Source organism: Lineus longissimus, chromosome 1, assembly GCF_910592395.1.
Source record: "Lineus longissimus chromosome 1, tnLinLong1.2, whole genome shotgun sequence".
Lineage (NCBI taxonomy): Eukaryota > Metazoa > Nemertea > Pilidiophora > Heteronemertea > Lineidae > Lineus > Lineus longissimus.
This window is the reverse complement of record NC_088308.1, coordinates 19114574-19139337: the sequence shown is the minus strand read 5'-3', so window position 1 is coordinate 19139337 and position 24764 is coordinate 19114574. Positions and strand designations below refer to the sequence as shown.

The 24764-nt window shown below is 39.8% G+C and overlaps 1 protein-coding gene across 2 annotated transcripts; it reads left to right on the top strand.

Annotated features, from left to right (window-relative positions):
* The first annotated feature begins 141 nt into the window (after positions 1-141).
* Positions 142-19669, top strand: LOC135490074 (phosphatidylinositol 3,4,5-trisphosphate 3-phosphatase and dual-specificity protein phosphatase PTEN-like). 2 transcript variants are annotated; one of them, XM_064775717.1, is made up of 10 exons: positions 142-429; positions 3844-3928; positions 5688-5732; positions 6043-6217; positions 8514-8621; positions 8859-9000; positions 9528-9691; positions 10545-10775; positions 11157-11336; positions 12213-19669. In XM_064775717.1, the coding sequence occupies exons 1-10, from the start codon at positions 306-308 to the stop codon at positions 12216-12218; spliced, it is 1260 nt and encodes a 419-aa protein (XP_064631787.1). In that variant the 5' UTR covers positions 142-305; the 3' UTR covers positions 12219-19669. The 2 variants fall into 2 exon arrangements, with proteins under 2 accessions (XP_064631787.1, XP_064631788.1); XM_064775718.1 differs by lacking the exon at positions 12213-19669 and having other exon boundaries at positions 11157-11595.
* The last annotated feature ends 5095 nt before the right edge of the window (positions 19670-24764 follow it).

Below are 24764 nucleotides of genomic sequence, written 5' to 3'. Positions count from 1 at the left end.
AGATTGTAGAGTATGAGATCAATGCTATTTACATCTTTGGCTTGCTTGGTTTGTATATTTTGCTGAAACCAGCCAAATAGCGTGACATTCGAACTATTTTTGGCCTACATAATTTGTTGTTGATATCCATACACCAGGAAGAAGCCATTGCCATTGGCATGCATTTGGTCTTTTGAGTCAGTTGGATTTTATGATCAAATTTGTGCTTCAGGAATGCGATCAGACAGGAGGGCAATACCTAGAGAACACAATATTTGAAGTGTAGCCTTCGGGCTAACAATTACACAAGGGTAATCCTGCATAGGATGGCTGATGAGGACGAACCCGCGTACGCTCTACCTCACCAAATCATGGCTAACAAAATCAAGAACCTGGTCAGCAAGAAAAAACGTCGTTGGAAAGTCGATGGATTCGATTTGGATCTAACATGTATCCTCTAATTTTTGCATTTCATAACAATTTGACTATCTCAGTGTATAGCCACCAAAGCCAGTATGTCATTTGACCCACTGACATAGTCTAATCAGAGTGACCTAGTTATTTTCCTTGCATTGATTCTTGTCTTATCGCTTGCACCTCAGGACTTGTTTCAGCAATCTGTCATCTTGCCTGCTGTGCTAAACCTGTGCATGCTGTGTGAACTCTGCTTGAACTCGAGCATACTTCTCATTTTCAGATAAGTCTGGATCAGTTCTAAGAAGCTACTGAATAAAGCACATTTGGAGGGCCGTATTTGAAGACTATCTATCAGCAGGCACATTCTTTGGGTTACGTTAATCGATGTTCTATCAGTAGGCCAGATCTTTGGGTTGTATTGCAAATTTTTAACATTTAATTTTTCCGTTGCAGAAAAGAAGGCATTTGATTTTATGATGACAGCTTGATTCATTTCAGATAAAATCGACAATGAAGAATGAATGCCATGACTATCACGGCTTTGACTTGAGTCAGTGTGCATTTCATGATGCAATTGGGCAGCTACATCAAGCCCCCCCCCCCCAAATTTGAATTCAGTGTCCGTCTCAGTCTGAAGACGGCCAAGTGGTCTTCACAACATTGACTATTTCATATTTGATTTTGAGTATTGCGCAGGACCACTGATTGATTCAGTTGAATTGAAAAGTCGCTTGTCTGTCTTGAGCACTTTTGAGACATGAATGTGTAACTGAGCCTTGACTGGACTGCCAACAAAAAGTCAAGACTAACATGTATCATTAGTGATCTAAATGGAAAACAAGTTGAAAGCGTCAAAGAAAATTGCTTGAAAAATGCTGTATATAGCCATAAGGAAGTAGAAGTGGAGATGTGGTGGTTCTATTCATCATACTACATGCTATATGTCAGCTAATCGTCTTCCTTGAGCGGTCATCCTAAATTGCGTCCATGCAGTGGCGACCAGTGGTGTCCAACGCGAAATAATAGCGTGTATATGGTTAAAAATGTTTTCAAGCTCCTAAAACACTTTCAATAAACAAGATTTAGAAGTTTGGTGGAGTTTGCAAACCTATAGTTTTTGAATAATCATCACCAGAAAACGATCTTAGTATGCCATCCTGATGCCAGATCCCGATTCCGCTTTTTCTATAAACCCAAGGAACGGCAGCCAAAACAAACATGGCATCCAGTACTTTTGCTGGATGCATACTAAGATCGTTTTCTGGTGATGATTATTCAAAAACTAGGTTTGCATTCCACCAAACTTCTAAATCTTGTTTATTGAAAGTGTTTTAGGAGCTTGAAAACATTTTTAACCATATACACCCTATTATTTCGCGTTGGACGCCACTGGTCGCCACTGGACGCAAAATAGGATGACCCTCCTTGAGAAAAGGTTTCAGTTCTTGCTGAGTGGTGGGGACTTTTTTTTTTTATGGGTTGCTACAGACATGTTTGTTTTGGGTTGATACTGATAGTGTACTTCCTCACATCGCAGGTTCTTTCATGATGGTCGATCGCTAGTACCAGGAAGTCCACCCTACCCAGAATTGTATATCTCTCAGTTAGAAATCTATTCAAACCTTTTGAAATCGATGAATAAAAAGCATTTCGAGTAATACATGTAATAATGGCTCAATATTGATATATTGCTTAGTACATTAATCCCTGGAGATGAGTCACTTCCTCATGTGGAATAGTGATATCAATATTTTCTGTGGAATCCTATTGTATGTTAGTTTCCGTAGAACACTCAACAACCATGACGGCCATCATTGTCATTGGCCTGATGAATATATGATAATATTAAATTTCTGTGTCATTGTCTACATAGATGTAGGACAAAACATTCACGAAAAGTGGCACTGATAAGGTTCTCACTATAAATGATTCAACCCCACCCTTTGATTGTGTTGCGTGATCCCCACATGTTTTTGATGCCCCTAAAAAACATTATTTACAGTTCATCTTTTTTATGGTATATTAATTGTCATTATTGTTAATTTGTGTTGATTTGGATTTGTTTTGCCTGCACAGAGATTATTCTTCAATATTTAGAATGAACTAGCGCTTGTAAAATGTTTACACTTCATGAAACATTTCCACATCAGTTTTCATTTTCAAATGATGTTTTCATTTTGAAATTGGCTTATGTATACCTTCAACTGAAAAACATACTAAATAATATTCTTTGGCATCACCCGAATCAAAATAATAATCTACGATGCTTCTAAATTAAATAAAGTTAAAACATTTTCTGTTTTCTCAATTGTGTCATAGCCATGGGCTAATTTCAACTTTTCGCTTGCTTCAGCCTTAGGGTTTTCATATACTTGTATGTCCAATGTGGTAAATCACATTTATAAATATCAAAAAGCTTGTAAATTCTGTTTAGGTTTATCTAAAACTGTATGCCCTTTGAAGCAAGCTGATCCTTTGTCTGTCTCGGCTTTCATCTCCTAAACATGCTGGTATCACCTGAATCAAAATAAGCTGTGATGCTCCTCATCAAGTAAGGTTAGAATATATTAATAATATCATCTTATTGTGATCACTCTGAATTATGAAAACTTTGTTTGACTGTGATTTATGAAGTATGATTGCAATAAACACAAATTTGGTTGCAGGAAACGGACATTGAGTCATTGCAGTCAGTCAAAGACATTGCAATTTAAAAAGCAATTGCTGTTATTGCCAACATTGCCAACCGACATTGCTGATGAGAGGGGTCGAAAATCTTGCTATGCACAGCATAGAGACAATTTTGCAAAACTTGCTTGTTGATCTATCTACCATTTATGTTTTCTGGTACTGAAGCTTGGTCCATCCCCTATTTGAACTTTACAATGATTACATTGTAATGCGTACCACCTTACCTTCAGGTCTGCAATTTATTATGAATTTCAATGATTTTAGACTTGTGAGAGTTCAATACCGGACTTGTTCTTGCCTTGAGTTAAACTTAACAGCACGTTGTATGTGTGTATATACCTGAAATAGCAATAACTTCTACAGGTGGTTAAGCCCAATCATTCCAACTCGCTCTTTGTGTGGTAAAGGTTTTGGCTAATAACCAGCAGTTGAACTAGCTGCTTAAGTCATGTGCATGCACATGTCTTGCCTTCTTCCTGCCCTGATTAATCATTATCCTCAGGCGAAATTAATGTTCCCTTCTTTTAACAAACATCCACAACCTTAATTTTTAAGAACGTGAAATGAGAATGAGAAGAAGTTTTCTTTGAAGATTTGTGAAAAGGTGATATTTCCTCCTGTTACAAATGTACATCAGTAAGCTACATGTAGGAGCACACATGTGTATATGTAAATGTCTGCACTTAAAAAATATTGTATAATAATTAATATAGTGTCTTTTCTTTGTTTTTGTGACATTCCTTAACTTCTACTCAGATATCAAAAGCAACATCATCGCCATGGGGTTTCCAGCTGAGAAGCTCGAAGGGGTCTACCGAAACAACATCGATGATGTTGTCAAGTAAGCATTTCCTAATTTCTTTCCAAAAATCTCCCCGACTTGTCTAGTGATTGGCTATTTCAAAAGATAGTCACATGAGAAAATGAACATTTCACTTCGTCACACATTTTTAAGGAATTCCCTGAACTTAAAGCAGTGTCCACCATTGCTCAGGAATCGGTGTGACAGCAGTAGCTGCCAGCAGTTTGTCCCAATTCACCCTATCCTGCCTAAATAACCTTATTAGCTCACCTCTTAGCAGAGGTGAGCTTATCCCATACCGTGGCGTCCGTCGTCCGTCGTCGTCGTCGTCCGTCGTCCGTTAGCAGGGCACGTTTCGTAACTGTTAGAGCTATTGAGTTGAAACTTGGTACACATGTACCCTTATGTAATGACACCTTGGAGACCAAGTTTCGGTCCGATTCGTTTCATGGTTTGGCCACCAGGGGGCCAAACGTTAAAAGTGAAAATATGCAATATCTCCCTTAATAGTAGTCGGGAAATTTTGAAAAAAATATGGTAGGTACTTCTAGCAAAGGTGCATCATATATCCTCCGGGTTTTTGATTTGCCCTCCTTTTCAAGGTCACAGAGGTCAAATAATGTAAATTGGCTGTTAGGATGTAACGATGGCACGTTTCTAAACTGCAATGACAATTGATCCCAAATTTGGTACACATTTACCCCTTAGTCAGGTAATCTCAGTTTGGTCCAATATGATTCACCACTTGACCACCAGGGGGCAAAATCCAAAAACCTTAAAAATGTGATTATTCCTTAACTTCTTGCCCGATTGCCACCAATTTGATATCATGGGTACATCTAACCACCATACAGTATATGTCACACAGGTTTTTAATTTGACCTTCTTGTCAAGGTCACAGAGGTCAAATGGCGTAAATTCGCCGTCAGGCCGTAACTATGGCACGTTTCTTAACTGCAATGACTATTGATCACAAATTAAGTACACATGTACCCCTTGGTCAGGTGGTCTCAGGTACCGAAGTTTGGTGCGATCTGATTTGCCGTTTGGCCTCCAGGGAGGGGGCCAAATCCTAAATTCTTCAAAATGCCATTATTCCTAGTATTACTTGGCACCAATTTTATATCATAGGTACATCTAATTCTAACAACCATTCAATGTGTCACCCGGGTCTTCTTTGATTTGACCTACTTTTCAAGGTCACAGAGGTCGAATGTACTGTAAATTGGCCATTTTGGGGAAATTGTAATTGCTTGGACCTACATCAAACCTAACACAACATGACACAATACCATGCTCTTTATCCATCTTTGCTCCACATGAGGTGAGCACAATGGCCCTGGCCATTTCATTCTTTGTATGCAACACCAGCCAAAGCAATAATTCGATCAATGAAGCTGCCAAATGTAGTGGCCTTCAAGCCAGAATGTGGGTTAATGTCACATCTCTGCTATTTTGATCTAAATGTGCTTCAGGTGCAGCACACTTGTGGCCACTGCTGGGCTATAATAGAATGATTATTTTGCACTCATTGACCTGCTACATTCATGTGGAACATGTGTCGTTGTACATGCATGTTTTGCAGGTAGCATAGTTTAATTGGGAAAGAGTTTGATGATTTAGTTGGGCTTTTGGTTAATTGAGCAGATAGACAATGTAATAGAAGCAGGGCTGTTTATTGCAGCTAGTTTTTTGCTCTGGGGAGGAGGCTGCTGTTCTGGAACAGTTACATGTAGCAAATGTCCTTGCTTTGTGCTGATAACCTGTCTGTATTGATTTTTAACTGTCTTGTTTTCAGATTTCTTGAAAAAAAGCATAAAGACCACTACAAAGTGTATAACCTGTAAGTATGTGATTTTATGGCAGACGTACAGTATATACATGTAAAGTTTCTCATAAGATAGAGCGACCATAAAACAGCCATAAAATCATTACTTTTCAAAAGACATTATTTTCATTTCATTGAAATACTCCAAGTGGGTGTAGTTTTTCCTGAACTTTGAGCAGGAAGGCCTGGGAAGGCTCATAAAAGTTTTAAATTGTATTGTATGGTATGTATGAATTAAAATGATGTCATATTGGCCGTTTTAGCTCACCCAAGATATAAAGCTTCCTGTTTCCAGCATCCTCAATGTTCCATCGATTGGTTTCAGGTGTTCAGAAAGAAACTATGATGTGTGCAAATTCCATCGGCGAGTAGCCAACTATCCCTTCGACGACCACCATCCACCTGTCTTCGAACTGATCCGGCCATTCTGTCTAGACATGGACAAATGGTTGTCAAAAAATGATCAGAATGTGGCTGCTGTGCATTGTAAAGCAGGAAAGGTGAGAGAATACAGTAGAACCTGCCTAAGAACACTCTTTTAGGACTGGAAAATGCCCTCTTTAATTAAAAGGTGTCCTATTACAGAGGTCTAAATCAATGGAAACGATCAGTTGGGGACCAGTGTCCTTTAGAGAAGGACATAATTGAGAGTTGCTATGGGAGGTTCAACTTAAGTGGGAATAGCTCTGGATACCTGACTCCTGTGACCTTGGGCTTGGCACTTTACTACTTCAATTACCTTGTCCTTGATTGAGATGTGATAAATATAATTGTCCCAGTGCCTATGCCAAGGCAAGCAAAAGGCACCATCCAATTATGTTGGTAACTTGTGGTTATCATTGTGATCAAGAATCACCAGGCTGATAGCTTCAGTTTCGAAAAAATGCTCCAATTGTTGGAACGTAGGGAAGTAGACAGCAACTGCTTTCAGCCCTTGTTGGATCAAGGGGAATTATTAAATTGATTGGGCGCAATCTGCTTGTTCTTGTCATGTCAACCTATCAGTTGCTACATTGGCTGTTGGGAAAATTTAGGACGGGCTGAGCATGATGACTTTGTAGGGTGTAACGTCAGTGTTAGATGACCACAACTGATTCCTCTGTCTATGAGTGATGTCTTTTAGTGTGAATAAGATCATACAGTACTTGAAATATACCAAAGTCGATAGTTTAAAAGTCTCCTAGTCGATGTCATTGGTCAGAAACAAAGACATATGGGTCAAGGAATAACTTATTTTAATAGGTTTAATAGGTTATTCCTTGACCCATATTCATATAATCGAGAGCAATATTTTCAATTATATGAATGTGATAAACCAAAGTTATGACTAGCATTTAAAAAAAGTTGGTGCAGAAATTACACCCCTTCGTGTATAGAATGTACGTGTACCAGTATGTATGGCTTGAATATTAATGAGAGTCACCTTGGATATAAAATAGCTATTTCCATCTACCTATTGCTGGCATTTGATTCAGATAAGTGAAAGCGGGAAAAAGAATTAAAGATTTTTAACAAGCACCATTTGGCCTACTTTCAACTAAAAGTGCTTTGTCAGAGAAGTTACACTCATCATAACCACGCGGTCAAAATTCTGGCCTATCGGTCCTGCCATTCCCCCCCCGAAATTGGAATGGTCTTTGGTCGACCATGAACACCTTGAAAACGTGTGGTGTTCAGATAGTGCCTCACTGCCAGGATCAATAGAGATTGTTCAGCTCCATGAATAACCATGGTCTGAATACATATTGGAAGCGAGCCAAGTGGGCCAATAGAGCAGAATGGTTATACTCCATATCGATTGAGAAGTTGAGTGCATGGTATGCGATCACATAGGTGTACCCACAATGTGCAGTCACAACCTCTCTAATACTCGATGAACATTACTCTTGGGACTAAAGAAATATTGTCTTTCAGACATGCTAGATGGCTGAGAGGTGGTCTGTCCTGATGACATGGGTCAAGTTGAACCAAAAACAGTTTCCTGATAGAGTTGTCTGTTCCAGGGCGTTCTGAGCGTAGAATGGCATGAAGCCAAAGCAGTTTCAATGGATCAAGACCCTACATTATGCTTTTAACATTAGTTTTAAAATGGCACTCTTATGACTTAGACAACTTTTTTTGGCAAGCTATGTCCTTTCAAAATGATATATCAGTTTGACTAATCTTAGTTATATTTACATAATGTTGCATAGAACAATTTGGGTCAAATTGATGTACAATGTGACTGGGATAATTAAATGTTATAGAAGTCTCATTGATGTCCCTGACTGAATGCATGTTACTAGCCTGTCACCAAGTTTGGAAAGGACCAGACTGATTGCCAAATGGCTATGATGCCATGCACACATCTGGTTTTGCCATTAACACCTTCTGGTACATGGACACTATTATGACAAGATAGTTCATGAAAAGCATGTACTTTAGTGATTGGCAACTGCTACTGCAGCCAACTAAAACTATGTACATCATTGTTAAAGTACATCAGGCCACTAGTCAGTGTTCATTTTATAGCTCTTGGCAAATGTTGTTCTGCACTGATTCTTTAAGCATTCAATCTGCATTGGAAGAGTTATTCTCCTTCAAGGTTGGATGAGTGTTTTCGTGAGCCACAGCAATTCTAGCTGCCCATTTGATTGTTACCCCCATTTTCGGCCAGAGAGTGAGGTCCATCGTGTGTGCCACTGTCCACTTGGATGGGTCTTTGCTTGCCTTGGCATAGGCCCCAGGTCCAAGCAAGCTCAGTTTCACACCAGGGATAAAAGTATTACTGAAACTTGCATTCTTGTATGATTTCAGGGAAGAACGGGAGTGATGATATGCGCCTACCTCCTCCATGTGAAACAGTTTACTGATCCAGACCAGGCATTAGAATATTATGGTGTAACACGGACAAGTAATAAAAAGGTAGAAAGAAACATGTGGCCATGGATGGCGTGATACCACATCACTTTAACTTAGAGAGGGAACTCTCTGGAGAATGCACTCCAGCAAGTGTAGAGCATTTGCTAAAGAAGTGGAAATATTGTCCTTCCAATTTCTTATTACACTAAAAGTATTGCCTGGTCACCGTGCCAGTTGAAAATACCACTTGCATATACTTAGAAATTTGTTCCACCTAATTTGAAATGATCTTTGTTTTAGGGTGTGACAATACCTAGTCAGCGGAGATATGTTGAATATTACGGTTACCTGATCAAACATGAGTTACACTACAAACCGGTCACGCTTCTGCTAAAGGGAATACAGTTTTCAACTATCCCAAGGTTCAATAATGGTTCATGTAGTAAGTATACTTAAAAGTGTTGATTTTTGATTTCGTTGGGATTAGCACTTGATAAAAAACAAGTCTCTCTTTGGGGGAGGCTGGCCTCCTTAGCTTTGCTTGGCAACTAGTCTCGGGAAAACTGACAACTTGAGAGTAGATTGGAACTTCAAAGGTGCAGTACGCTAAAAATAACCGTGGTGGGGTGATATAGGTGACAATGGAGCACTTCTCGCTTGCTGTAATAAAAACACTGGTGTCACTCGTGACGCAAGTTGAGATTAACGCTTACATATGTGACTGGGTCATTGGGACACGAGTGATGCTTATTTTAAGGTGTTTAAAAAGATGGACTTTTTGCCAGTTTCTTTGAGATTCTTTTCTTTCCTGTTGGTTTAAGAGTTCAATCTTCAAGTTGGCTATCAGGATGTGGGTCAAAAAGCTATGAATTTTGTGTTGGGATCGTTGTGGTTTTTCCCTGCGTTTCACATATTCTGTTCCCTGTTTTGGCCTTTGCGGTTGTCTCACTCTACAATACTTATTTACAGGTCCGTTCTTCGTGGTGAACCACAAAAAGGTCCGAGTGTACACTTCACCCGTCTATGACGTCAAAAAGGAAGCTAAAGATCTTGACATGGAGACGACACAGTCTGTGCCGGTTTGTGGTGACATTCAGATCGAGTTTTTCCACAAAACAAAAATGAAACCAAAGGTATGATGACTTGGCCGAAAATATTTTGCATATCACATAATTTCCCAAGAGAGTGTCGTAAACAGGAAAAGACACTGGCTTACATTTTTCTCCTTTATTTCCTCATATTTTTTAGCCATTTTCATGAACAATGCCCAAATTGCCTATGGGGATTTGATAAGAGAGCATGCTGGCTCAGTGGAAGATTGTCCAACTTGTGAAAGGATGTTGGAGGATCATTTTTTTTCCCTCTTGTTGGCTTCCTTACACTGAGTGAGGCTGTTGTGCCAAGTAGCCCCAATCTGTTCATGCACTATGCAATGTATTGCAGTTCTATATTATGTCACGCAATATAACTTGGTCCTTCCAATGCTTGAAGATCTTTAAAAGATACCAAAAGAATAAGCGACTCTTACATGAATATATTGTTGAATGTCTTCTGCCTCCGCAGTAAATTTGTGTGGCCTCAATCAAAGATGTAAGCCAGATAGGGAGTCTAGTTTCCAAGTGGATTTGGTGTGCAGCTGTTGAGCTTTAGAAGGAAAGTCGACAGAGCACAAACACTAGGCTTCGAGTGCTGTTGGCATAATTCAACCCATCGAAACCTGCGCCTGGGATTTCCCAGGAATACTACAGGGAACATAACAACCTCGGGGCTTGATTTTTTTGCGCCATGGCCGTCGCTGCATTTCAAAATGGCCTGTGCCCTCGCTAATATTCTGTCACATTTTCCAGTGCACATATGGGGCCAAAGTAGCTGATTTAAACTCTGACCCATCTGATTTTCAGGCAGGGGTGAATTTTTCTCAAAAAGATGTGAACCCCTTTGAGAGTGGTAACACAGATAAATTTATGTTTCCTTTCACAATTTCAGGAAAAAATGTTTCATTTGTGGATCAACTCATTCTTCATGAATCCGCCTGTGAACTCTTCTTCACGAGACTGTAATGATACTAGTTTATCAGTTGTAGGACATGTGCTTAAAACAAATTCTATAGGATCCAACCACACACAATCCAAAACTCTCTTTCTGGAAATACAGAAGGATGACATCGACAAAGCGAACAAGGACTCGACTCATAAAATCTTTAGCTCAGATTTTAAGGTGAGAGATTTCGGGATTATGAAATTATTTGTGGTGATTTGTACATTGGTTGGTCTAGATATGTAAGAAATTGATACCTCACTGTCAGTATTCATGGTATTGGTTGCCTCACAAAACACTAAGAGGGTGGAGCTAAACTATATGGTAGGCCAAATGTTGGCTGTAGCAGCCAAGGTTTTGGGGGAAATAACATCTCTACAAAAACACTGATCTGGTGCAATTATGCTGAGAGCATTGCATTTGATGGAGAAATAATGTATGTTTATATTTCATCAATGAGACATGAACTTATTTAAACAAAATCATGTCGTTGTCACTGCTCGCATTGCCGTGTAGTAGCATGACTCAGAATTACAATTATTTATTCGATTTCCTTTTCAGGTAACATTATACTTCACAGAACCAGAGGATCAACTCGACGAATCAGGTAGCAATACAGAAGGTGCCACAATCAATGATATAGATCGCAGGGACAGTGACGATTCAGTTGACGAGAATGCTGATGAACGATTATCATGCACGGATTCAGAGTCGGAGTGGGATGGGGCAGAAATTACGCGGGTATGATGTTGACTCATGTAACACATTCAGTGCCAGAGATTTTCAAATGTTAAGCATTTTGTATGAAGAGTCAACCATTTCATTTTAAAATCTTTTGTGTCCTGGATATCTTCTGGGAGAGTTATGTACATGTAATTTGGGATGAGTTGTGTGTTTCTGAGGACACAACTGTTGAGGTACGCCTGCTCAAGTCCGTGGGCCCAGGCCTACTATCGCAGGTCAGGACTGCTTTATCATGCTGCCCTTCAGCAGGGGGGGGGGGGGGGGGTTTCAGTTAAGATGATTCTTTGAGCTGAATATTTGGTGTAGTTTTAAAAGACATATCAACTTTGTAAACCATAGAGTTGGTGCTCAGTTTCAGAGGACTCAGATCTCTAGGGGAAGCGTGAATTGCGTTTTTAGAGTTACCTTCTGGGGTTTCTTCAGTGATTCCTGATGGGGTATTCAAAACTTATCCAGTTTCATTTGTAAACTTGTGAATATTCTAATTTTATGTTCGAACCAACGAAAAACCGATGCGAGATATTGTAAGTGTTCAGTGAAATGAAAGAGTCGCTTCCTAACAAAATTGGAAGATATGTCCAATTTTCCAACTAGACATTGCTGAAAAATAATTGTAAATTTCGGCACTGAATGTGTTAAGAGTTGAAACAAGATAATATTAGTTGTTTTCCAAGAGACTGGCTAAAAATACAGCTGTCCAAATATGTTATTTAATCAGAAGGATCCCTCAAATAGGGCATTGTTTCTGGTTGACCCGAGCCAACCTTGTTAATTTGGAACAAGGACTTTTATCAATACAGGGCATGTGCTGGTATGGATCAAACTTCATTCTTATTGGGGAGACCATATGCTGATCTTCTATGTCTATTTCAGTTATGATATGGCGAGAACTATGTGCTCCAAGGATAGCGTCTGCTGGGGCGTGCAATTTTCATTGCCTGACACAAGGAGAAAATCAAATGAGACAACACTGCATACAAACACACCAAAAAATCATCTACCGCTAACGTGTTTCACTGTGGCATCACAAGACTTGAAAACTGTCCATGATTGACGAAATAAACATTTTTTACAAACTCACCGTGATTTGAATGAATTGCACGCATAGAAGTTTGCCATCAATGACAGACAATGATCTATCGCTGGTTCTGTTTGCCAGGGAATTTGTCTTTTGTAGTGGAGTGGCCGAATGCGGTTAAATAATTGGGTCAGGCTGATGTCGGAAACATCAATAGCTAACCCTATAAGTCTACCACTTCATATCCGTACAGCAGAACTCCAGTGCTGAAAATTGCTTGGTCTTGAGCAGGCTTTGTCTGATCAAGTGTGGGAAAAAGTGCATCTGATGTACAGTGGAACCTTCCTTAGCGGACACCTCTCTATTAACAACACTGTTATGGTCCCAAATTGGTTGTTTCCATTCAATTTGACCTCTCTTATCAGGACACCTCTCTATCAAGGACAGCACTTGTCAGTCCCGACTGTGTCCTTAATAGAGAGGTTATACCGAACAACTTACAAATACAGGGCATTGGAAATCTTTAGGTAAATCAAAATATGTATGAGCCAAATTGTTTGCTGGCGTAACTGGTCGTCACTCTATGGCCTTGGCTGTCACTTGGGTATGCATGATTTTGTTAAGTAGTGTTAACAAAATGACAGATTCCAGCATAACTCTGACAGTTAGTTTTCCTTTTCTGCAGTCACTCATCAAAGAAGGTTGCTTACATCACTTGACAAATCTATCATACCCGAGTGACGGCCACTACCGACTGTGGCTCATTTGGGGTTCAAGTCATTGGTTGGCTTGGTGTCTGTACTTGCCACTGAGCAGTCAAGTAAACAGGCAGCTGAAATTTGGACTGTATGAGAACTGGACACTGGCTCCAGATTTAAGGTGCTTATGATAAATATTTTGGAGACAGTGTGCAACTCTGATGGATCACACGGTATTTTAAAGATTGGTTGTTCATGATTGGCCTACAACTTATGAATCAACTGTGTATTTTGTCATTGAAAAAAAATAGGCTGAATTTGAGCTCGCCTTCTGGTCAAAATAGATGAATTGCAGATGTGGAGAATATATATTTGGAAATACTTTCCTCCTCTAATGCCCACATCCCAAACATGGCTGTATACACGCACATAAAACATCGGATACATGTAATTGTATAATCATTTTCCTTATCCAATTTGTACTTCTGAAAATCCTAAATTTTCGCGCTGAGCAAAATCTGAACCTCTCTTTTACCTCAAGACACTTCTCCTTATTACATTTTGTATTGTTCCACCTGGCGATATTTTCCTAAAACGACCTCGCTAGGTACAGTTCTTACTCTGATAGGCAGCTCTTTATTTGAACTATTGTACCGATGGCTAGTCTCAACAGTGCCATCATCAAAGCATCTGTTTTGTTTAACAGTTTTCTCGAAATTCAATTTTAATATGTCAGTCTATAATATTCGGCTTAAACAGGGAAGAACACCTCTAATGTACTTGGTCAAACCATTGTAAATTTTGGACCAGAGTCAACCAATTGTGATCTCCTATACAACTGCCAATCTTATCTATAGTGATAAGTGTGTTTCTTCCATGAAGTTAAAAAAGGGTAAAATTTGTACCTGACCTCTGTAGTGTATACATGAAATCATTATGTAGATTTATTTTCATTAATATCCAAGATGGCTGCTAGGTTTAGTGTATAACAAGAGCAGTGTGAGTTTAATTGATGTACTCATCATAGCAGCTAGCTACCGTAGTGTTACTGGGTCTGGTTAAAGTTATCTTTTCCCCGGCTTTATGGTTGTGACTTTTTTCTACGTCATATTTTCATCACAGCGGCATATTTGCCTCAGGCCTATTATTGTAGGAATATGAAATAGTGTGTATCGTTATTTCATCCCACAAAATCAGTCTTTCGAATATTTGCTTGGTGAGAAAAGTACATTGTAATTGGGAGAATTTGTTTACATTTACAAAGAGTGAATTAGTACTGTATATACTCTTTCACTTGCCTGTCGACCGTAAAGTTGTAAAAAATAATCTGAAAACTACTGTTATGTTTGTCCGATTGTTGTCATCGTTTATTTCTGTGAGCATTGTTTCCAAAATTGGAGCATCTTGACCCGGCCATTATAAAGGGTTGAGCAATCATGTGTCGATCTGCGCATTTGGTAATGAATACATCAGAATTGTGTGAGTTTCTGCAAACTTCTGCAAAAGTCATGTTTTGTTTAAATAATGGTCACTAAATCAATCCAAAAAGACCACAAACACTCGGTCTTGAATTGAAAAGGGGCTTTAAGCAGGAGCTAGGTGGGAATTTAAGTTTCTCCCAATGGTGGATAGGTGTCTCTTGTTTCTCACAGAAAAATCTATTAGTTAAACCAGACCCATTTCACTAATTGTGCATATGCTTGTCACCAGAGACGCCTACGGCCTACAATGTACATTTGTACCTTCCTCCTTTAATTAGACTTATTTCAACAAGCATTTACTAATGAGAGTTTATACTGGTACGTTTATAGGTCTATCAGATTAATGACCGCCTCTGCAAATGTCCAGTTTTCCTGGTATGACGTCTACCACTGGCTGTGTTTTCCTTGTTGCAAGTAGAGGAACTTGAAGCACAGTCATTATTTTCTGATAAATCTGTGTCAGTTGATGATGTGGCCACACAATTAAGTCATGACTTACATCCTGCTTCCTTTTGATCGAATCATCAACCTTTTAAAAAAAAAAAAAATTTATGACTTGGCGGCGGGGGGGGTTACTACATAGCATAATCAGCTGGAGTGACACCTCAGTTAAAGAGTGGATTGCATTTAGAATGACCAGTGAGTTGTAATTTCACCCTCTGTAGGTCATGAAGAACATGTATGTGTGAAAAGAAAGTGGTTTTTATCGCTACAATTTCCATCAAACATGTCTTAACCCTTAGAACCCAAGCAGCCGATTTCCAGACGGCAATCCAGAGGCACATATATCAGAGGCACCTAGAGTAGGGGTGCCCGTGGGTGTCGGGGATACAGGGTTCTAAGGGTTGAATGTGTGTTAGTCATGACCAAGTATAACTTTTCAGCGTGATGAATTGTTTGTCTTTTGGCTTTTTGATGAAAGATTATTCACAAGTTTTTTTTTAATCAAAGAAGTGGGCATTATGATGAGTCATGAGGATTTGCTCAAGGTTGATTAAAGTTATAGACAACAGAATCTTCTTATCAAGGGCAAGCCGCACAAGTAGTACTGATGGTTATCACTGAAGCGTAGTTTCAGAGTGTACGTGCTACAAATTGTATCCAAAAGTGAACACTAACTGTTTGTAGACTGTTTGTGTGCATTTTCTTTCCCAAGATGGCAGTAGCAGACTGTGTAGTGGTATCTGAATTGGTCAACCAACCAAGATTTCATTTTATCAAGTTTTTAAATATTGACCCTAAGTTTGTTAGCTACAGGGAAGAATTAGAAACTTCTTTTTTATGTGCCGTTCTTTTTCATAAGTTGCATATTTTTAGTCTCAGCCTCTGTTCTCAGACCCCAATTTGCTGAGCCAGGTTATATGGCATACCAGTATTGAAAAGCAAGTGGTGGTCTACTTACATTTCACTGAATGGACCTCTTGGTGTCAGGAGGACACTGAACAATCACTCTGACAATTTCATGGTTTCTGTTGACCAATTTAGGTCACATGAAGTTGTGTTGTCAGTTTTGTTTTAGGATGTCTAGGAGTTTCATTTTCATTTTCATACAAATTTGAATTGGAAAATGAGGTTCTCCATCCCGCCCCATGATTTATGTCGTAAGGACCAGTTACACGGTTGTTAACATTGTCAGGTTTTAAACAGGCATGCTGCATTGTTGTAATAAACGTACTTGTCCATATTTAACCCTTTGTGACTTACGGTGTCTTCTGTACCAAAATTCTGGCTGTCATAATTCCATCATCTAAATGAATTTCAAATTGTACATTTCAAGGTAACTATGATATTTGTTGTTTTGCTGATGACCCTTCCTACATGTAGACGATTTTAAAGATTTTGTTGCAGGATTTTAATATTAAAGTACCCGGTACTTTCTCAAAATATTGAAAATGTCCTTACAAATTCAAGGTTTTAATGATTTCAGGGTTTGTTAATTGTTACGGCACAAGGTTAATAGTAGATTTCTTGTGAAATTTTCAAGTTGAGATATTTTCAATACAGCTGAAAGTTTTTAATAAAGTTTTACAAAATTTAGAATAAAATCACAAATGGAGGAGTTGCATGATGTAATAATGTGCTATAGCTTGCTAGGAATGTAAAAATCGGTGTGTGGCCCAGGTGATTTTTATTGACTGTCAATCTATCAAGTAACATAAAGTATCATAAAAGAGGTCACATTCGTTTGATAATATTTGCAGTTTTCTGTTTCACATCTGATCAAATTTGTGCGACAAGGACTAGACTTTTTATTACAGGAACAGAATCAGGATGGTGAATCATGTTTTAACTGAAAGGTGACCATTTTGTTTGTTTATTTGTTTTATGTGGTTGTCTGCTTCTGTATGTACCCAATTACTGATATGTGCTGTCCAAAGTCCAAGGTAGTTTAATGTACCCAGTACTCAGTGTCTTGAATTCAGTCCCTTGAAGATCATTTAATGATAGCGCTGCTGTTGGCATTCCTGTCTTAAAATATTGTTTGTTGGTACAAAAGCTGATAAAAAGCTTCAAACTGAATAACATTTGAAAAGATAATCAATTTTAGAGTTTGATGCTTAAATTTGGGGTAGATAAAGAACTTTCGAATTAAAAACAAAATTGCTGTGATCCTGCAGATGGGGGAGGTTGCTTCAAATGAGCTATATGTTGGATGTCAAAACAGTCGTTTACTTGATGTAGCAGGGTGTGAAAATGTAACTTTTGTTGAGTATAGAATTGATATTGAAGAGCGAGTTGTCTTAGTATTATGGTCTTGTTTCCCGTTGTCGAGCCAGTAATGTTAATTCTTGTGTTTGTCAGAAATCTATGGTCATCTGTTATACTTGAATCAGCTTTGACCAATAACATAACTGTATCCAGAAATTTGAGGAAATGTTGGTATCGGTATGTATATGCTGCCATATTGGATGACAAACGTGTCCATGGATGGCAAAATGATCTGTCAGTGCAACTCTACTGATGGGCAAGTGAAATTTCTGCCTCATTGGCTGCTGATGCCACAGAATGCAGTGCTTTTGAACTGACGTGCCCAACATTGTTTCAATCCATGACCATGTGTTTGCCATCCAATACATGATGGTGTCATCTGCACTACTATATGACTTGAGGGCAGAATTTTCTTCACTTGGTTGCAGTCTGCTTCATTGTGATGGTTATACAGTCAAATGTACAGAATTGTTCGTATGATGAAAAATAATTCCCCCAAAGGAGATTTTGTGATCCTTTGATGTTATAATTTGAGGAGTGAAGTATTAGAACTCCCGTATTTGTAGAGTTTGTTGTTCATCCTGACTCTGCTCCATGTGCCCATATCATGCCATCAGTGGGACACTTAGTCGGAAAAAAGTTCAAACTTTCTGAGAAAATCTGCCAGAGCAACTAAAGTTCTTAAACCATTTATATCTGTGTCAGTTTTATCATCTTTTCCTTCTTATACCTTGACCATGCTGGGGTCTTCCAGGTGTCGTTTTAGTTGTTTTCATGGTTCTGCTGTGTTGGCCTTTACCAGCAGTTCTTTAGCCAATACATATTTTTCCGACTGGGTCGAGGCCAACTCCCGAACACCATGTTTTCTCATAAAAGTGATTTGACTGTCTGATGTCTTCTGTTGATGTCTTCTGAGTGATCCAAAAGTTCAGTATCCATCAACAAAGAAATCAGAAATGTTACTTGTCTCCATAACCCATTCTTAAAATGGGCCTGAACCTTGTAAACAGTGGCTGGTATCTTAACTGTATTTTTTCTGATTTTATCGTTTTTAATCTGGGAGTAAGATTTTTCTGAGAAGTTTTGACCTGTTTTCTGACTTCGTTTTACCACCGCACTACTATATTCAGGTTGTCATGATTAATAATTAATCAGTTGTTGTCTGTTTCTATCAATAACTGGTCATGAAGTATATTTTTGTATGAAAAAAGAGATGTTTTATAATGCTTACACTAATGTATACATCAAGATGAGGTTATTTTAAGAGTTGTGTGGCCTCTTCCAGAACACTTTGCTTTAGAATGCTTGCAGGTTGATCATCCATGTCACTCAAGCTCACACAGTTGGCGACTCTACATTGCCTTGAATGATTTCAGAAACTTATTTGGAGAAAAATACCCCAGATTTTCTGCTTGGAATTTCAAACTTTAGTTCTGGATAGAATTGTGCATTGTCGTTAGGCGTGTTTGAATTGGAGTTGATATAAGTCTAAGCAAATGTACAGGGTGTCTAAAAAAAAGTTTACCCGAATAGATGATTTAGGGTGGGTACACGTTTTTTGAGACACCCTGTATTACCAGCGGTCGCTATTGCTTGATAGAAGGGAAGGGAAGTGAAGTATTCTGGGAAAATTTCTTAAATGGGCGAAGAGAGTAAGCAACTAAAATGCTCTGGGTCATCAGTAATGCTGAGTCTTCCTTGGCATTGTGGCCAAGTCAATTATTTTGAATAAAACAAATCATTTCCATGGTGACCAGTCACAATGTACATGCACTGGTTACGGGCACAACTGACGCGCCAGATGTGGGAAATAGAAATTTTGAGAATAAGAAAGTGGCTCCTTGCCAAAGAAGGACAGTTTTTAGATGAGCATCGCCATCAGTGATTGTTTTATTTCGACAGTGATGTGGATGGACAATCAGTTGGTTGTTTTGTGTTTGTAATGACTAGTGAATGACAGATTCAGGTGTTGGCAAATCGGAAAAGAACACTGGTTTCGGAAATTATTCATGAGTGCAATGTCATCTGCTGTATGATGTTGCATTTGTATTTGAAAGAGATGATGCCATTCTTTTGTTGTTTCATTGTTGAAAGATCCCCACTTCTGACTTTACAGCTAGGGTGATGGTCTTGGCAAGAGTTGTAACAGTTACATAGTTATAATTGTCTTGGTTCTTGGGTTGATTTACAGTCTTGTCAGAATTGCCAGCACCTATTTGTTTTGGTAAGATTCTCACTTGGAAGAGGTGTGTTCTGGACTGAAGCTCAACATGAATCATGTGGTTATTGTTCCTCGATGTTGAATTGATGTGTGCATATTTTTGGTGGAATACTGAAAAATGTTTTCAGTTTAAAGATGTTTTGTAATAAATATGACATCCATTATTGAGAAATAAACAAAGTTGTAAATAATAGTTTCCAGAATCACTTTTGGGTTCCTTTATTCGACCCCATGGGTGGTTGTGACTATGTCTCCCTGGTATGTATCCTGGTGTAGTCAGGATATCATGTGTGATTGTGCCAGTGAAACAAATGTCATACTAAAACATCCTCTGGCTCCACCTTGTTAAGTCTGCAACTTCTGTCAACTCTGATGAGTGCGAAGACAAAGTCACAAATATACCCAAATTTGAGAAAGTTTATTCTATTTCAAGACCTCTCGGAGTGAAGACAAGGTAACAGCTCTGCCCAAAATGTAGGCAGTTCTAACTGTTGAGAGAGACTGACGAAAGTAAGACCGAATTTACAATCTATTTTATTATTCTGGTAGTCGAAAGGTTTTACTTGCATCGCACGGAATGCCTTTAATCATAGTTATGAAATGCCTGCCCCTCAAAGCCCTCCCCTACTTCGCCAGCCCATTCTGCTACCTCTACCGCCGACCAACTCTCCCCCGAATCTGTCCCATCATTCTCCCACTCGTCCTCGCTGCTTAGGGGTCTGTCCCCTCTGGCGCCACGCTCCCCCTGCTCTATGGGTATCCACGGCCCGACTCGCTCTTCTGTGGGAATGAGTAAGTCCAGCTCACTTCGAGCTTGGACGAATCTTTCCATGTGGATGAGAAAAAGTGGGACACCAATCAAACTGCCAACTCCAACAAGACACGCTGCGGCTGATTGACCAAATTTCTGAAGGACAGAGAGGGGGAATTTGTAACCATAAGGTTATTTTCGGAGTTCGGAGTTTCAAAGTGAATTCGGAATCCAGGGACCAGTGACAGTGCCACAAGTTGGGACTGACTGCTGTCTTCACCAGCTGGTAATACTGCAATAAAAACTACTTTTCTGGGACGGCAAGGCAAAGTCATGGTGGTATCCTTGTGCATGGCAAATTCACCAATGACGACCTTGATTGAAACGTGGGCGGACCAGGTCTACGCGTTGAACATATTAAATCGCGGCCACAAAAACAGAAAGATAAGCAAGGACTTGGAGACATAAGGTTGACAGATTTTACAGAATAATACTGAATTATCTTCAATACTCTTTGTGGGGCTGCTGATGTCATTGACATTGGTGCCGAGTGGAGGACACAAAATGATCTCAAAGTTAGGTACAATCGCGACATCTTGGCACGAATGTTTGATATTTGATAAGGTGACTAGTGGTACACTTCGGTCGAGACTGCGGTGTGATTTTGGTTTTAATGAAAACTAACTTTTATCTTTGGCTCTTTGGCATCTTGGAGGACGTACTCAATGATGACGACGATGATGATGGGGACGACGACCAACATGAATGTCAGCAACACAGTCACCAAGCGATCAACGAGGGTCTTCAGGATCGGACCCTGTAGGTAGAAATAAAGAGATTAAAGTGATCTTTTCACAGCCTCTTGCATGGTTGTGACTTTGTCCTCAAAGACCGATTTAGGACGGATACACTAACACGCCGGGAAGGGCTTTGCGGGACACAAAGTTTTAAGTAGAGTTTTCTAGCATTACTCTGGCATAGCGCTGACACTCACAATTCTTGCATCTTGTTCCAATTTTCTCAGATGCGTCCAGATGGCATCCAACTCCAGTGTGATCTTGTCCCGAACACTTCTCACACACTCGCAGCAGTTGGTATTGGTAACGTCTTCCAACCCCGCCATGGATCGGTCAATTTGAAATTATGATAGTGCCTCAGTGGAAGATAAGTACATGTGTATAGTTATTTATTGTCTTTTTAAGGATTTGAGAGCTCAAGAAGTCTACATCCTTGTGTGGTGACTGCTCATGCCACTGATTCACGTAATTTATCTAATGTCACTCATGCATTCCTGTGTTTGTTGAAAGACGTAGAGTTTCTTTGTGGCTCCTAGATGACTTTGATCCTATTCTGGTCTTTTGGCACTCTTTTTACTTTAAAGCAAGTAGGCCTGGGCCTAATATGTTAAATGATATATTCAAAGTTTTGTGATGTACCAAACCAAACGAATGTCACAACCTACCGTCAGTGAGTCGTCTGTAAATTCATTTGCCCCGGGAAAGTGATCAGTATTTGAGGCTATTCAGTGATCTTGCCGAATCGTTAAAAATTTGTTATTGAAAATCATTATCTTTGCCTGCGGTATAGCATAAAACACATAAAACACAATAAACAACCCCCGGGAAACAACCGAACACACGTGAGCACCAGCTGCGAAACTGATTTCGTGCGTGACGTCATGACGGTACGTCTCCGTAACAATCTAAAGGACGTCACACCAACAAGCCATCATTTTGTGAGTTCGACTTTACACAATGATTTCTGCACAAGCAAGCTTTTCAGTCGTACTTTCATCTCAATCTGCCTCCGAAGTTTGATTTTAATTTCAGAACTTTCCGGACACCAACCATGGATCTTTTGCGGACACAGATGCGAAAAGCGACCGACAAATTATTTCTGAAACCGAAGGACGTGCATGATGATGCGGCGAGCAAAGAAACAAACTTGAACAAAAAATATATTATTCTTCACTCGAAAGCAGTAACATCGCCTGATGAGAGCACTCAAGATGAGAAGATTGAAGTTTTGCAAAATATTGGAGAGAATGTTTATTACGGTAAGTACATGTACTCTAGGCCCTAGAAGTTCAGTGATTTGAGAAATCATACATCGGCATGACATGATGATGATGCCATATTCAAGCCAACCAACAAGTCAGTCGCTGTAGGCCTATCACTTTATCAGCATGATCACTCAGCGACATCAGGACATTCAGAGAGTTCCTCTTCAGATCATGATGAATCACGAATGTCATGTGCTGACAATCCCCTTAGCTCCTCCATGCCAATAGTGTTGCAGCGACTATTGTCACAATCATGCATGCATGCATAACATTCGTCCCTGGTTAAAACTTGTCTCACACTTATTCATTCCAACTTTGTAGGCGGCCCAGATGCAGCCAAGTTGGCTGGGACATTGCTCCAACCAATTATGTCAATGTGGACCGAGGAGGCACCCATGCCCCTGCAAATGCAAATAGCAAAATCGCTGTCCTTGATTGTGCCTCCGAACACGGACAAATTCGTGGAAGGCGGCTACATATTCCAAGTGTTCGAGATTCTATCAGCTGCAGAGGATATGAAGTTGGTCAGATGGGTCTTGTATATGCTCGCTTGTTCCTTTGCCAAGAGCGTCAGACTGATGAATGTAACTCTGGGTAAGTAGTGACAGTCATCTTCTCTGTCGCTGTCCCCTGCTCAAGGGACCCGCTCGATCCAGTAGCAGTAGCAGGTTAAGTGACTGAGAATAGCACAGTCACTCTGAAGAGATTTTCCGAGCGGGACCCATCACCTCAATTTCAAGTTACAAGTATATCATCATATTTCCAGAAATTCCCAACTGCAAGTCCAGGCTGAAGCACGTGGTACGGCGGGCAGACGACCAACATGCCTTGACCTTGTGGAACGAGAACTACGGACACATGGCCCTCAAGCTTCTAGGGATCATCCGAGTAAACTAATGGACAGCAGTGCGACTTCGGCGGTGGGATCATGAAGGACCATTTCCGATAGATTCGACGATATGTTGTCGTACTGTTGTTTAGAAAAAAAGGCATCTGGAGAGGACGAGGGCGGCTCGCATTTCGGAGGATCCCCTCGATGTCGAGCTCAAACTCCATAGAGGCTGGATAGATAAGCCAAGACATAACGCAACTTCAGCGAAGACTGCCGAATGTAGGCCTACTCGTTGTGCCTCATTCGGCTCAGTGGTAAAGTAGCACAGTGGCGGCAAAAAGTCAGTGGTCAGGGAGTCTGGGGAGTTTAGCGACATCCGGTCGCATCTATACCATCCTGATCTTCAGGGCCTTTCACTTGGAACCTGTATTCGTGGATGCGTCAAAACCGGTCCGAATACGTCTTAATCGGTGCACCGATATAAGGGGAAGGCTCTCTAACTTAAATCCTCCTGTGGTTTTAGAAACCAAAACAATCCTATACACTAGGAATATAAATCTGTCAAAAATAATATGGCACTTTCCCTGTGCTCTTGTGTATAGTTGGTAAAAAAGTCATTTTTATAACAAGAACAACATTTTGAATAAATAGGCACGTATCGGGGAATTTATTTACAACATAACTGAAAGTACGAGCGCAATGTTTAATCTTGCTGGTATCCTTTTCAGGCTTGGCCAGAAATTAACAGTCGTACCGTCAAAGTTGAATGATAGCCAGGTTTTGCAACCATCACGGAGAGCTACGAACGACGAGAAGTACTAAGTATGGAAATAGTCCTCAAGTCCTGGTATATCTAAGTCGTATAGACGATAATTTACAAGTGTCGCTTTCAGAATTAACACAGGATTTAATGACATACGACAAACTTTCGTAGTTTGTACTTCGTCGTTCGTAGGGGTTGTGAAAACTGCATTGTATTAATACGTTAAAACGCAAAAGAGTCAGTATTACGCGTGAGTTTTTGTTACATACAGGCCAAACGGCGCCAGCCACGTCACAACGATTTTTATACACCTCACGACGACTTTTACAACCCCGAATACAACAACAAGTGTCTAAACCACGCCCTTCACAAGGATGTATCATATTCATAAGCGGAACCAAACCGAATATCGACCTCTATCTGTAAGCTATCTCTAACATTGTCTAAACTATTATGGTAGAGAGTTTTTGCAAAGCCCCCGAAACGCCAGCGCGAACGCTATTACATTGTTCGATATCGTTTAATCAGGAGGTAGAACTATTGCCTGGATTGGCGCTCGCGTTGGCGTTTCGGGGATAAGCGAAAACTCCCTTTTTAGTATTAACTCCAATCCCTCCGTCGAAACGGTAGATTGCGCCCTATAACCTCCTTCGTGATGAGCATGAAATCTATTTACAAAACATTACAAAGAGTCTTTCTGATACGATCATGGAAAATATCTACAAAATTGGGCGTTTAAAGTGTTGCGTGATGGCTACACCGTCAAATAGCACATACATGTATCATACATCGCTCATCAAGTCACCGAACAATAACCTGAACATCATTATACAATCACAACCATCTGTATCTTGGCCTCAAAGTCTCTATAATCGAAAAAAGTCCCGTAT